This window comes from Emydura macquarii, unplaced genomic scaffold, assembly GCF_026122565.2.
Source record: "Emydura macquarii macquarii isolate MOO-44397 ecotype Brisbane River unplaced genomic scaffold, CSIRO-AGI_Emac_v2 contig_1253, whole genome shotgun sequence".
Taxonomy (NCBI): Eukaryota; Metazoa; Chordata; order Testudines; family Chelidae; genus Emydura; species Emydura macquarii.
In genome coordinates this window covers 57,645,873-57,661,210 of record NW_027131390.1, presented here as the reverse complement: position 1 = coordinate 57,661,210, position 15,338 = coordinate 57,645,873, and the positions used below count along the sequence as shown (strand labels likewise).

The 15,338-nt window shown below is 40.6% G+C and overlaps 1 protein-coding gene across 3 annotated transcripts in view; it reads left to right on the top strand.

The window, feature by feature from the left end:
- LOC137153507 (aldehyde oxidase 1-like) overlaps positions 1–15,338 on the top strand; it is an 82,647-nt gene that overhangs the window by 8,135 nt on the left and 59,174 nt on the right. For all 3 annotated transcript variants that reach the window (XM_067548947.1, XM_067548948.1, XM_067548946.1), the window contains 10 exons: positions 263–337; positions 1,440–1,520; positions 2,917–3,061; positions 3,241–3,333; positions 5,304–5,455; positions 5,646–5,739; positions 9,787–9,896; positions 10,778–10,962; positions 13,791–13,953; positions 14,814–14,906. In XM_067548947.1, the coding sequence (XP_067405048.1) occupies positions 263–337; positions 1,440–1,520; positions 2,917–3,061; positions 3,241–3,333; positions 5,304–5,455; positions 5,646–5,739; positions 9,787–9,896; positions 10,778–10,962; positions 13,791–13,953; positions 14,814–14,906 (1,191 nt within the window). The remainder of the gene's footprint in view (positions 1–262; positions 338–1,439; positions 1,521–2,916; positions 3,062–3,240; positions 3,334–5,303; positions 5,456–5,645; positions 5,740–9,786; positions 9,897–10,777; positions 10,963–13,790; positions 13,954–14,813; positions 14,907–15,338) is intronic.

Genomic DNA, 15,338 nt, shown 5'->3' with positions numbered 1-15,338 from the left:
CTCGCTGCCAACGCTTTGTGTGAATTTCCCTGAGAAACTTCGAAAACCTTTTTTCATGGAGAACTTTTTTAAAAAGGTTTTAGTAAGAAAAAGATAATTCCTTAAAACATAAATATTTGCAATTTTATTTAAGATTTATTGAGCCTCATCCTGAGCCCATTGTAAGTCAAAAGAGAGACTCCCAAAGACTTCAATTGATTTGGAATCAGGCTTACTATGAGCACCAGTCATATATTGTATTAATGGGATAATATTATTTTAGGAACCATTTTGTTGTCAAAGTAAAGAAAATGGGAACTGTTGCTTGGATCAAGAAGACAAACTCAAAGGAGAGAAGGTGAGTTAATTTTTTTTCCCTTCCTGTTTAAATGTAAAACTTGCATTAGGTGAAGAGCATTGTACTGCTTATTATTGTAACTTCAGTACATACAAAATGCTAGGCCATGCTGCATCCTATAGCCAGCTGCCTACAGCTCAGTGTCTCCCATACGATTGCTCAGAGATACATAGACTTTAAAGCCAGAAGGGACCATTATGATCATCTAGTCTGACCTCCAGTATGTTGCAGGCCACAGGACCATTGCTGCTGCAGTTCTATGAAATTAGAAAATTTCTCTTAATGATCTATGTACCATCCTAGGTGATCAGGAAGTTTTTCTATTTTCACAGGAAATGAATGTACTGTGAGTGGTGGGAGATTTAGATATGTATCCAAAGGCTAAGGTTGGTGTGTGAAAGGGAAATCTTCACCCTCTTCCACTGGAGTCTCTTATAACAATGCAGAGGACTGTTTGGATCTGCATGTTAAAGCAATCTTTTGTGTTCAAGAATATTAATATTCTTAGATTCTGATCCTGCAATGACTTCTGCATTTGCAATCCTTGTGCCCAAGTGAAGCTGTATGAAGTGAGTGAGGCTTTGTGTGGGTTCAGGGGTTTGTCTGCATGGCGCTTGTGGCAGGATTGGGTCCATAGAACTGACATTTGCCTCAGAAACTAAATCAGAATCATGACACTAATTTTATGTGAAAACTCCAGTCCATATGAATAGTTTATTTTATTTAGACTTTCCTTTAAAAAATCTCTGTCCTGTGAGCCAGAGGAGTGGGAGGAAATATGGAGCCACCTCACCTCTCTATAGAACAGTTGAACAGAAGGATGTGTACAGTTAGGATTTCAGATCTGTACCTCCACCCTCCCAGCTCCAGAGGGGCCAGGGAAGATGACTGAGCTGTGAGAGGCTGCCTTTCTCCATTTCTTCCACTGCAGCAGCCCCTTTTGATACATGGCAGTTTACTTAGCACCTAATCCAAAGCTGTTAGAGTAATTAGAAAGATTCCAGCTGACTTCATTGGGCTTTAGATCCAGTCCTTATGATTATTTCCTTTTTATAAAGAATGATTTAAGTAAAAAATTGCTTTGTTTGTTTGTTTGTTGAAGATTTCCACCAAGCTCTTTTCAGCAGATGAATTTCAGCCCTTGGACCCCACCCAGGAGTTTATATTTCCACCTGAACTCATGGTAAGTAGAACTGCTTTCGACCTGTGCATATTCTGTAACATTTGTAACATTTAGATGTATCTCAGTAGTACTCATCTTAATGTGCTGTCTAGCAGTGTTTCATCAGGAGAAATATCACACATTTTCAGATAGATCTGTAAAGATCTCTGATGTTTTTAAATTCTTTGTTTATATTTACATACAAAAACTACATTAAAAGAATATTAAGGATGCAAAGCAAGTACTCAAAATATAGGGAATTAAGGTTGTCTGTGCAAAGCTGGAGTTTCTCAGCAAAACAGTTGTAAGAATTTTTTTAGCCTAGGCAAAACAACACATTTTCGTCATCTTGTTCTGAGAAAAGGCTGAACTGTTTTTGCTGAAATTTTCCATAAGTAATCAGTCTGTGGCAGACACCCCACATGGAAAATTTCAGCTCAAACAGTTAAAGTTTGGCCAAGTTATAAGCAACTGAAACCAGGGTCTTATAATGGATAGTGTTAGGCAGCCTCACCTATAGGTGGCACTACCTATGTCTAACAACCTTATCTACAGGCAGCAGCTATGATGAAGGGTATGCCTAGATGGCAGCTGGGAGGATGCTTCCCAGTGCAAACAGGTAGACATAGGCTCATTCTGCTCGAGCTAGCACACTAAAAATACCAGTGTGGCCATTGTGGCTTATGCTAGCTGCCTGAGTACGTACCCAGGCGGTTGGGCAGGCTTGTGTTGGGGTGGCTAGATCGAGCCACTTCCCATGCCAGCACAGCCATGCTGCTATTTTTAATGTCTGGTTTGAGCACAGCTAGCATGTGTCTGTCTGTCTTGCTGCAAGCACTTTCCCAGCTGATGTATAGGCATATCCAAAGGCTTGTCTGTAACATTTGGAATGACAGATTGTGTATTTTATAATTAACATGAACTGTGGTTCTACCATCATTAGGGCAAGGAGTTTGTTTCTTATTTAGTATTTTTAACCTGTTTTAAAGTACCATGTGCTACTAGGACATTATCAAAATAATAATCCTCCCCTGTCCTTTGTTCAGCAAGGCGAAAGATGGATATCAAAGCCCTGCTTACTCTGTAGCTAGTTGGTGACTTATGGACTGGTTTGAAAGCCCTGAATTTTTTTTAAAATTAATTTTCCATTGATTTCAAAGGGTGCAAGATCCAGCCCTAAGTGCATGAGTCAGTTTTAGACATTTTGTTCATGAAGCATAAATTTCCCCTCTATGCAAAGGACTAGCAAGCACAAGGTTTATGCGCTATTTAAGTCCTATTTAAGTCCAGTTTTGAGGGTTTAAGTAGGACTTCCATGGTTAAGGAATTCTTTTGGCTCCTACTCCAGTGCTTTGTTCACTAGACCATACTGCCTCTCTGGAGCTTTAAAATTAAATCTATATTGTTTCCCTTATAGAGAGTGGCTGAAAATCAGCCAGAAAAACCTCTTGTTTTCCATGGGGAAAGAACAACATGGATTTCTCCTGCTAGCCTAAAGGAGCTTCTGGAGCTGAAGGCTAAGTACACCAAAGCACCTCTCGTTGTGGGGAACACCAATGTGGGTATGTAGAATCAGAGCACATCCTGTTATGCTAGTGCCAGTGTGTGTATGAACAGTAGTGGGCAGCATTAGAATTGCTTGTGTGTTTTTTGTCCTTAAGATGTGGTTCAACAATGACATAGTCACAGTTCTGGAAATGCAGTGATCTTCCTTTTCTCTAAATCTCCTTCTACTCTATAGGGCCTGACATGAAATTTAAAGGAGTGTGTCATCCAGTTATCATCTCTCCTGCAAGGATCCTAGACCTGAATGTGGTGAGATACACAGACAGTGGTTAGTAGACTATGCTTTACCTCTTTGAAACACATGGAAATTTCTCTGCTGTTACCCTGGCCTTTGGGTCAGCAGTTCAGAGTCCCTCCCCTGAGAACTCACCGCCTGCAATTCAAATTCCCCCTTCCTGGGAGCTCTTTGAATAGACCCATCAGATTCCCTCTCCTGAGGGCTCACTGAATAAAGGTCAGGTGGTTTTCCCCAGTTTTCCCAACCCTGGAGACTCCCTGAGTGAAAACCTTCCTCAGTTTCCCAATCTGGAGGGCTCCCTGAGGAAAATTGTCAGTTCCTCTCTCCTGAGAGCTTAGTGACTTAGGTTTACAAGGTTCAGAAAGGAGTTAATGGATTTCATGAAAGCACGGCACATCCGTCCGATTTAGAGACTAAAGTTTATTAATCTCTTGTTGTACAAGGCCTAAGCATGGATTAGATAAATGGTAAATGAATACAGCAGTACAGCTATAGCTCACCAACCAGTGTTACAATCTCCAGGTGAATCTTGCTGGCCAATCAAGGTTCCGCTCTGGAGGGGGTCTTCTGTTCTGTACTTTCATTTAGTACAGGATGAGGTCGGTCTTTGACTTCAGAAGGCACTCTCTCCACAATCAGACTGTCTCATATTTATATAATATCTTCTCACTAATACTTGCATTAGCAACAAATTTCCTTATTGCAAGTGGGTCATTGGAAAAAAGAGGGTGTGGGGGGAAGGAGACAGCATACCCTGACTGCATCCTGTGCATTTGCTGCCGTGACATTTAACTGTTCTTAAAAATCACCCACAACTGGTTACCATGGCACCTATCATATTCAGGTGTCTGGAACATCTTGGGGCTAAGGTTCTTCAGGCAGTTTTACTATATTTTTCAGACAACCCCAAAAGGTCTTGCCATGGGTCACACCTGTTTACCATTTTCTTATGCCATCTGCTCGATTGCTGGCAAAAGCTGTTAAATGCCCCTCTACACTGCATAAGATAATACTGATCCATTCCCTAATGGGGAAGATGTGAGCTGCTCTACATATATCGTGGCTCTCCAAGAATGTCTGGAGATGCTTGTGGTTGTTTCGGCAGATCATTCCAGAGATATTCACTAATCAAGATAACTATGATTCCTGCCCCAAGTGCATGAAACATTAGCAACATGAGTTAGTCTAGATTAGGAAAAGAAGTTGAGGTTAAGTTGAGATAGCTAATGTGTTATCTAACCCTGATCCTAACCATTACCCAATCCCTGGTGTAGATGTGGATTAACATCTTTACCTCAATTTAGCTGGCTGAGGTCAGCCGTAGGGGGAATGTAGAATCAAAGTTATTGGCTATTTATCCTCCAAGATCTGCTTATGGAGAAGACCTGAACATGCAGGTATCCTCCCTACAACATGGAAGTGGGGGTGTCAGCCATCTCTGCAGCACCTCTTCCTCCCTCCTTTGTACCCCGCATAGGTTTCTCTGTAGATCCAGTATTCATGCTGGTGGAGGAATAGGAAACTGTGAGGGCCAGAGGGAGGAGTAGGTAGACTGGGGGTGATACCCATTGTTGCCCCCTCATTCCCTATGGAGAATCCATGCAAGGATCTCGCAGCACTTTATAACATTAACTAAGCCTCACAAATGCCCCAGGAAGTAGATAGTAAATATTACTATCCCCATTTCCAGGTGTGCTTAGCTGCTACCCATGTCAAAGAAGGACTCTCTGCAGTAACTGTTAAGGCTTTTAACCCTGTTCTAGTTTAACTCCAGCTTGCACATGCACATTTTGAAACTGATGCAGTGTTTGTCTTGTCTCTTAAATTAAAGCGTAACAAAAAACTTCTAAAATATTGCTATATTACTGTCCACATTCTAATGAGAGCTGATTGTGAAAAAAAGGCACCACATAATTACAACCGTAGAGTCTTAACATAGTTTAATACCCTGTCTATAGAATGAGGCTCACATTTTACTACTTACAATAACTTGGTTTCAGGATTAACCATTGGAGCTGCCTGCAGTCTGGCTCTGGTGAAAGACGTCCTGACAAATGCAGTCTCAGAGCTCCCATGGGAGAAGACAACGATTTTTCGTGCTCTCTTGCAGCAATTAAAAACTCTGGGAGGACAGCAGATCAGAAACATTGCCGTATGTTGTCTGTTATTGCATTAACAAATGGATGAGTTAATTTCTATTCACAGCTGAAATAAAATTTAAAATGAATTTTATGTCAGTAAGTGTCAGTCTTATGAACTTTTTTCACTGTAAATCCTCAGGCTGTACTGACACTTACATAGATGTTATGGCTGAGTGACACAATGTCCTTTTTTTTTTTTAGTCTTTAGGTGGAAACATTATAAGTAGAAAGTCTACATCTGATTTGAATCCCATTCTAGCAGTTGGCAACTGTACTCTTAACCTGGCATCAAGAGGTAAGAGGCAGGACCCCTGTAAGAAGGCATCTCTGTCTGGAATGCCTTCCAATGGCAGCCTGTGTCAGCTCAGTTTCCATTCTTCGTACTCCTCAGAAATTGTCCAAAGCAACTTCCCAAGTATAAACACAGCCCTTGTGGGGTTCATTTATTACAAAAGCCCATGTACATAAATAATAACAAAACAAACCATAGTCCAGAATTCCCCCAGCGTAATCCTTATAGTAATGCAACATACAGCCCTGGTATGTCTCACGCACACTGGCTCTCCAGCATAGTCTTCTCCAGTACTTGTAGTAGGACAGCCACTGCAGCCCTTCCAACTGAAGCGCAACCCTGTTCTTCCCAGCAGGAACACCCACAGCCTCTCTGCTGGGAGCATCCTTGCCAGGAGAGCATCTCTCACTTCCACTGGCCCTCTCATGGTGCCTCTGGGTCCAACTCTGGCCCTGGAGAGGTCAGTGGGTAAGCTCCTCCACTGCTTGCCTGCCTTCAGCCCTCTCTAGCCTTTGGCTCTGCCTCTCTACCTTAGAGCCAGCACGCAATTCCCTCAGCTGCTCCTCCTGCCTCCAGCCCTGGGTTTCTGGCTTGGGGATACCAGCCAACAAACCCCTCTTGTTGCTCTCTTTACCATCAGTCTTCCCCCAGGATGCACTTTCTGCTTCCTTCCTGGACCTCCTCAAGTCCCTCTAGTCTCTAGCAGGACTCACTGGGCCTTTCTCTCACTGAGTTGCTCACTGATCCTTTACAGCCCCCAGGGGCTGGACCACCCTCTGAATTGGCCAAATGGGAGCACCTGTCCTGGCACAGAGGAGCTGGAACACTGCTTCATTTACAGAGGCCAACCAGCCACTCTGTGACAGTCCCTCTCTGTATTTGTACTGGAGATGTAGGAAGTGTGATAAGGAACAAATTAACAATCAATGAATGTAGTTCAGGAAATCCACTCCCTGCCACACAAGGCCATGTCTGTGGGGAGACAGTGTGGAAACTGAGAACACATGAGGGACATAGGATTTCCACAGGGTTAGTTACATTTATGTCAATTGCCAGGGAATTAGTTAAAGCACCAGTTAAACAGCATGAGTCAGGTAGCTGTGCACATGACCCCTTGCTTAATTTATTCCCCTTTAAATTAGAATGAAAAGAAGCAGATGCTGTATGCATTAGACATATGCATAGCCAGGATGGAAATGCATCTTCTCATTATCTGATGGACCATGCCTACTTTGCTTGTGACCCTATTACACATCACTCATAACCGTACAGAACACATTCAACACAGTTGTTTCCTGTCCAGGATTTGCTGGGACATACATGTGCACTACTTCTTTTGCCATTTTTCCTGAATACACGGGTTAGCATGAGAGCCAGAATTTCTGTCAAAATGCAGCTCCACTCTGAAAAGTGACTGTGTAAAAAAGTCACTGTCTCACTCAAAGAGCCACCCCCTGCTTGTGTTCAGAGACAAATCTGCTTACCTGAATGACAAACAAGAGTTTTTTACAGATTTTCATTCCCATCAATCCTGCAGAACCAATGCAGCTAGGAGAGGAGTCTAGTCCTTGAGTCTCCTTAACTGAATTGTTCACCAAGGGCCAATCAGAGACTCCTGGCAGACTCTGAAGAAAAGGGGGCTGCACAGACATTAGGTGGCCACAGGCTTTTCTTACAGGTGACGATGTGCATGAAGGAATAGGCCTTGCTAGATTTCCAGGTCCCGTTGTGAATTTGCAGCTGGCAGATAGACAAAAAATCATTTTACCTTTAAATATAGCATGTTCAGTTTGGGCTCTTGAGACAATCAGTCAAGGCACCCCAGAAGCCATTTGTTTTGTGTATTGGACCTTCATTGTTTTTCTCTATCAAAGCAGTTTATCTTTCCCGGCTTTTCAAAATAGGGATCTCTCTTTATACTATGGTATGGATAGATCACAGCGACATTATTGAATGTAGCATTTATAAAAGAATTCCCATAATATGGCAGCAATTTTTGAAATTTCTCTTCCCTTGGATTGGGAGGGGGTATTTCAGCTTATGGACCAAAGATCCTTTGTTAAAGGAAGCTTGAGACCTGGATGAGGCCTGTGGATGCTAATGCAATGTAAAATATTAAATATTGTTAATGATTATTAATTATAATAATTATTATTAAATTAGTAAACATCAGTTCCATTTATGCTAACACATTGTGTCCTTTATGCAGCATATGCAAAGCCTAAAGGACACCAATGTTTAGAAAATGTACACTTAAATATTTATTATTTATATTACAATAGCGCCTTCAGCCCCAATCCAATCAGGGCTCCATTTTCTGGGTGCCATATTATCACATAGCAAAAAACAGATTATGCCCCAAGGAACAAACAAGCTGAGGCCCCAATCCTGCGAGCCCTTGCACATGCTCAATCTTTACACAGCTGAGCTGTCCCATTGAGTGGAGGTACTCATCTGCATAAAGTTAAGCACGTGCAAAAGTTTTTTTGCAGGATTGGGGCAACTTGAACCACAAGTGGACGTAACAAACAAATGGAGGGAATTGGGGAGAGAGGATGAGGATAACAGTGATAGCAACACCTGGGCTAGCCACATACACAATTAGCAGTTTAGGTATATAAATAAACATTAGGTTTTAATGATATTTGCAGCACTGGGTGGCACATGCCTATTTCCTGTAAGCATAAGACTATGTTTAGAATGTCCTTTGACCTAACACTCCAACACTGTTTCAACAAGCCATATCAATTTACACAGTTTTGGCTAAGATATTACATTATCTTTAATTCCCTAGTATTCCCATGTAAACATTTTATGATGGGGGGGAAAAACACATTGGTGAATTAAATACATATAAAATAGGAATGCTTTTAGGAGAAACTCTGCTAGCTGTTGTTCTTTTCTGATCTGTTAGATGGTCATGTGTATTGTTAATTTAGGGGGATATTTCACAAGTGTGTACTTTGCAAATATAGGGACATTCACCAGATATCCTAATCCTGCTTTTAGATGTTCAGATTGGCATCAGGCACATTAAGTCTTCTTAGTGTCAAACTGTGGAACCGTTCTCCTTTGTATATCCTTGTTTATTGTTAATTACTTACTCAGATGCTACAGTGATGATGGTCAGAGAAGTTCCTTGAGATTTGGATGTCCTGCTAAGGCTCCCACATATAGCCCCTGTCTACACTACAGATGTCTGCCAGCATAGGCATACCCCCAAACCTGCTGACACAAAGAGTTGTGATCCCTGACTAACGTAGCTGTGCTAGTAGACATCTGTAGCGTAGATACTGTTACACTGGCAAAACTGTGCCTTCACTGTAATACTATACTGGTGCAAAGCACAGCTTTGCCAGGATAGCTGTGTCTGCACTAGGAGCACTTTACTGATAAAATATATTGGTATTTCTACATGGGTAAAGCTCTCCTAATGTAGACATAGCCATAAAACTGGGCCCTATATGTCACATTGCTTTAGAATAATGTTGTTTTGCTGGTATAGCTTATTTCATTCAAGGAAGTTGCCTAACCTATATGAGCAAATGCACTCTTTTGATGATACAAGCTGCACCTCCATTAGGAGGGTTTGCCAGGATAGGTAGACTGGTATAGCTATACCAGCAAACCTTTTGTAGTGTAGACAAGGTCTAAGTAGTCACAAGGTTTTTGAACTGGGAATTTCAAAGGGCCTAATTTCCAAATTCCCTACTGTCTTTGGAAATCTGCCTCCCTCACTTACGGCCCTTTCAGAATCCCATCTTTAATCATTAATCTTATAAAATTATGAGTTTTTTAATTTTCAGAACAGTTGATCAAAAAGAGAAAGGAAGACAATACAAATTCTTCCTCTGGTAACTATTGAAAATGGAGACACCACTTACATTTAAGGTGCATGCTATTGATGGGACATATTATGAACTTTAAGTAATCCCTTTCCCAGAAATATTGCATGTTCTTCCTTGACAATTAAATTGGATTTACATATGTAAACTGCTAAGAGTTCACTTCTCATTGTACAGAGATTACCATTTCTGTTTTCTCCACTAGAGGGAGCACGGTGGATTCCTTTGAGTGACATGTTTGCCAATGGAGTTGGTAACAACACCCTTACACCAAAAGAAATCTTAGTCTCAGTTCATATCCCTCATTCAAAGAAGGTGAGGGTTGCTGGGTTTGGAGTTGTTTTATGATAAGGGTGGTTTAACCGGTGTTTAGATGGGATTAAAGCAAGAATAGGAGGCATAAACACCATCTGTGATTTGAAAAAAAAATAAAAAACAACCAGTGAAGTGTGCTGGAAGGCATTGACATAGTCTCCATCCCAGAATGCTGCCCACTTGCAGCCTGTCTAGACCTCCAGTCATTATGCAGATAAAGCTCACATTGTCTCTTGAGGGTTTTGCCTACATAGGGACTACAGGATTGGACACATGAACCATGCTTCCATGCATAATTGCTGCATCAGGCAATGTTGTTTGCTTGGTGCTGTGCCACCAGTAATATCTGTAACACCATATGAGTGCAGTATCTCTGGGAATTGGTAAGCAGACTGTTTGGGAGATACCCACAGGCAGTTGCCCATCTCTAGTCTTAAATAAAAATGTAACTTAATTGAATTTAGATGGCTAACTGTAAAGATCTGTAAAAGCAGAAGATAGAGTTGAAATACTGGCTTTGTGTTTGAGTCTGGAGGTTTGGGCAGAGGTTGAGCCTCTTCAGTTTTGTCTCCTATTCTAAATGCAGCCCACTCCCATTCTCCCTTACATCTCAGCTCTGTTTGTGAGAGGGGGTCAGACCAGCTGGACTATTCAGGGGATGGGGAGGGGGAGGCGGGTTGCTTGCAAGATTGCAGTGAAGAGGGAACTATTGGATGGTCAAGGGAAGGGAGTGAATGGCACTGAATGTTTTGGAAGTAGAATCTATGTTCTATGGTATTTACTATCTTAGTTCATGTAGGCCTCTAGCTGGAACAATAGGTGGACATTTCAGATGGTACATTTCTGTGCACGTTTCTCAGCCTCTGTTTGATTTTTCTTAGGGAGAGTTTGTATCAGCATTCCGACAGGCCCAGCGCCGGGAAAACGCTCTACCAATTGCTAATGCTGGGATGAGGGTACTTTTTGCAGAAGACACAGACATGATTATGGACTTTGGCATTTTCTATGGCGGCGTTGGCTCTACCACCATCTGTGCAAAACAAACCTGTCATGCACTCATAGGGAGGTACCGTATGAATTCCTAGAGGCTCTATACATCTTTCAGAGTGGAGAATTAAGTTAGTTTTTTACTGCCTCAGGGCATAAATGCGGATATCCTTTATTTACAGTATTTCAGCACTATGGTTGGTGCCATTTATATTCCACCAAATGAACACAGATCAGCCCCAAGTTCTGAGTCATCTCTTCACCTCAGAATGAAGTGTTTACACTTTCCTATTCTAAACGTTTTAAAGTCTGTGTGTGAATGTTGTGCTCATTGAAAAGTCTCTCCAGAGGGCAGGTACAGTTCTTTATTAGTTTCACTACATCACTTTGCTGTTGTGCCCCAACTTGACCTGGAGGGATCTCTACCAGTTCTTCATCCATTCAGTATCTAGCAGCTATGCTTAAACTTCCAAAGAGGCTGCTAGTTAATTAGTATGAGGGAGTAGGCTTCTGAAGTGGACACTGAGGAGGGATTCATCCCTGTACCAGCAGCGAAGGGCCTGAGGGGGCTTATGCCTCCTTAGTTCAATGATTGCCAGAGTTGGGTTTGGCCCCAGATGCAGACTAGGGCATGCCTAGGGACTGCCTTAACTTGCACCCCCCAGTGGGGCTGGGGAGGACAGAGATATGATATTTTAGCACAGACTAGCTCTGTGCACCGTTCTTAGCCAATCAGTAGCAGTAATCATAATTTACCACCTCGCTAGCAGATATCAGAGTGCAGTTGTCTCTATGAATCCTGGCAGAGGTGCATTACAAGGAGGGACCTGAAAGAGGAAATACCTTTGACAGTGTAGGTTGTGACTGGGAGTTTTTCCCACATGCAAAGAGCAGCATAGGAAAAAATTTCAGGGCCTGTGAAAAAAACCACTGGGAACCATTTCTCCCGTGCAATTTATTACCCAATTTTGAATTGGATTTGGAATTCACATTGCTTTTAGTGTTTCTCTTGTGCTAACATAGGTTTTGATGGATAACAACTTGGTGTGGTTAAATAGTTAGGTTACCATTTGCATAAAGAGGGCATGCAGGATATTTGAGTTTTGTAATTTAAAGCATTCTTTTATTATTAAGCTGGGGACTAGATAGCTCCTTGGAATAAGGTATTACCTTACCCACTCATTAGATCTGGTTTCAGTGAAAATAAATGAAACAAGTGAAAATAAGGCCCTGATGTAAAGCTCTTTGACGTCAGTGGGAGACTTTCCATTGAGTTAAGTGGGGTTTACATCAGGCCCTAAGTATGCTTATCTGTTATGGTACATATGGGAGATTGGTCTACAAAAAGCCCTTTGGATCAGAAGGATACTCTACATGTTTTCTATTCATTTTGTATAGTGACAGGACAGAGTTAATTGTTCCTAAACAATCCCTAATATTCCCTGAATTGTGGTCACTTGTTATGTCTAAATAAATAATCCTTTCACTTTGAGCACCCAACTAAAAAAGTTTAATAAGAATTGTTGCTTTCTGTGCAGCTCATGTAGTGTGAGATCCTGACAATCCCTTTCCTGTTGCAAGCCTTTCATTGGACATCATGGCAGACCTACAGTTTATTCACGTAGATACCCATTTAGCAAAGCACATAAGCATGTACATAAATCCATCGGTATTCAGCAAAGCACTAAAGTACATGCTTGCTGAATCAGGGCCTTAAATTGGTTATCTCTACCTCACACTTCTTTTAATTGTAACTACACCCAGATGCCACAGCAATGGCTGCCTCAGAAAAAGACGTAAACAAATAAAATCAGGTCTTCTGAGTTTTTGTTTATAGCCTTAATGTTTATATTCAGTTAATCAAAAACTAATAAAAAATAAATGGCAAAAACTCTAAAGATACTCTCAAGGATATTTATATGTGAGAGAGATGTCTGAGCTCTTGGATCAACCCATTATATGTAACTGGCTTTCTGTGTATTCAGACAGTGTATCAGGACCTAAATCAGCAAAACAAAAGTTTGTATTATTGTTCTTGAGTATCAAGATTTGCTCTAATAGATACAGTGGCTTTATCTAAAGAAGTTAGGACTGCAAGTCGGGTCTTAATCTTTTCAACCTCTCTTCAACTGAAAGTTTTTCCAGGCGCTTGATTATTCTGTTGATCTTCTCTGAACCCCCTGTAATTCTTGCAATATCCTTTTTGTGATGGAGTGAGCCCAGTTAATAACTGCAAATGCTGAAAAATTATTTCTCTAAACTCTATCCTGTTATGCCATTTGATCAGTTTATAAAATGAAGCCCCTGATTATCTTTTTGTTAGATTTTGTTACCCCTTTGATCTCTCTCAACATTGTGCATTCATTTCCATTTCTTGATCCTGAGGCCATTAGTATAGCCCTGCTAATATATTTATATTCTTACCGATTGGGATTTGTATCCATATAGAATCAACTGTGTGACACACTTCAAAAAAGCAGAATTTTCAAGAAAATGCTGAGCATCCATCATCTGAAAATTTGACCCCTTTAAAATGTCTCAAATTGACATCCAAAATTACGAGTCCCTTTTGAAAGTTCAGGCCATTATCCGCAGTATAGTGATAATTTTTAACGGAATTAAATCAGTTTTAATAGTTTTTAAAGAAGCTGATGTATTTTACTAGCATATAGGGCTCAATTATGTTGACTTCATTGAGACTGTGTGAGTAACAACTGCAGGATGTGAACCACACTGTGTTACAGATCAAGTCCCATTCTTGCTCCCATTGAAATCCAAACTGCAATTGACTTAATTGTGAGAAGGATCATGCCTGTGGTCAGTGATATAAGCAAGTTAGTCTGGTCACCATTTTGTTATGCCAGCTGCAGCCTAGTATAATGAATGCTATATTATTATTTCTTCCAGGCACTGGAATGAGAAGATGCTGAATGAAGCTTGCAGACTGGTTCTTAAAGAAGTTTCTCTGCCGAGCTCAGCCCCAGGTGGAAAGGTGGAATATAGAAGGACTTTGATCATCAGTTTCCTCTTCAAATTCTACCTGGAAGTACTTCAGTCATTGAAAAAGATGGTAAATTCATGTCATTTGTCTATTTTCATGCAATCTAGTGAAAGGTCTTATACTCTGTATTAATTTTTCCAGTTCGTACAGTATACTGAGCATAATTTCTATGTTCACAAAAAAATTAAAATTATATAACAACACAACAAAATATCAGTGCCGCTATTAAAAGAGCTCCCCTGCTCCCCCTCTAAAAAAATAAAAACAACAACAAAAAAAGAGAGAGATCATCTTGCTTAGTCTGCTTAGTCTTGCTTTGTCTACCTCTTCTGAAAAAGATAAATAGCTGCCATAAATAAGTGGCCTTGCAAAATGAATAAATGTCACAAACTAACTATCTGTGCTATCATTTTTTGGATTGGAGAGAGCATTAGTACAAAAATCTGTTCAAATGTCATCGTGCAGTTCTAATTTTGATTCTTCTATCTTTGGAGGATTCCTGTATTAAATCTGTTCAGTTTCCAAAGAAAAGGATGTTTTCTCTAATTGCTAGCCTTGCAAATTTAGCTTGGACTCTGAGAGTCAAGCTGGGTTCTTCCCTTCTCACCCATCACAACAAGCAGCAAAGGTTCTATGCTAATTTTGTTAATACCTTAAAGCAAAGCTAGCCTCTTCTTACTGCAGTCCCTTTCATTGGTCTCCTGTGAAACAGCTATATTATTATGCTTCAAAATGCTTGTTTGTAATTTTTAAATAAATATTTTATGAATGCTCAGCTTAATTTTTAGCTATTTTTGGGCTCTTCTAATTAGGGAGAGACTTGAAGGAATTATTATTTGAGGTTTATATTCAGTCGTGGTTGTTAATTTTTAATAGAAATGTTTGCATTGTGAAAACATGACTATTACTATTAAACTCTTCTCTTTCAGCACCCCCATCAATGTCCTGACATACCAGAGAAATACAGGAGTGTCCTACAAGATTTTCACACCAAAATGCATCAGAGCAAACAAATATACCAGGTCAGTGAGTCTTTTAATACTGCCCTACAATTCAAAAGACATTCTTAAAAAATAAGGTTCAAGAAGAGCCCAGGCACTGAAGGTCAGATACAGATTTTGCAAAGGACTGAGGATGCTGAGATCTGGGATTTTGATTTAAGGTCATTTATCATTATAGCTTCAGTTTTCTTATCTCAGTTATTTTATCTTATCTCTACTTTAGTACATGCTCAGTCCTTACAGGGAACTAAGCTATTGGAATGGAGTATGGAAATGAGATGAAGTATGTGATTGATATAGTGCAAATTATCATGTGTTCAAGGAAAATTTAGCAGTAGAGGGGAGTAGAGAGCTATTTTTCATGTCCTTGTGCAGACAAAATTTTCCTGTCCTACAAGAATTTTTGAGATTTCAAAATCTGTTTTCCCATCCCAAATCAGGAAAGCGAGCGAC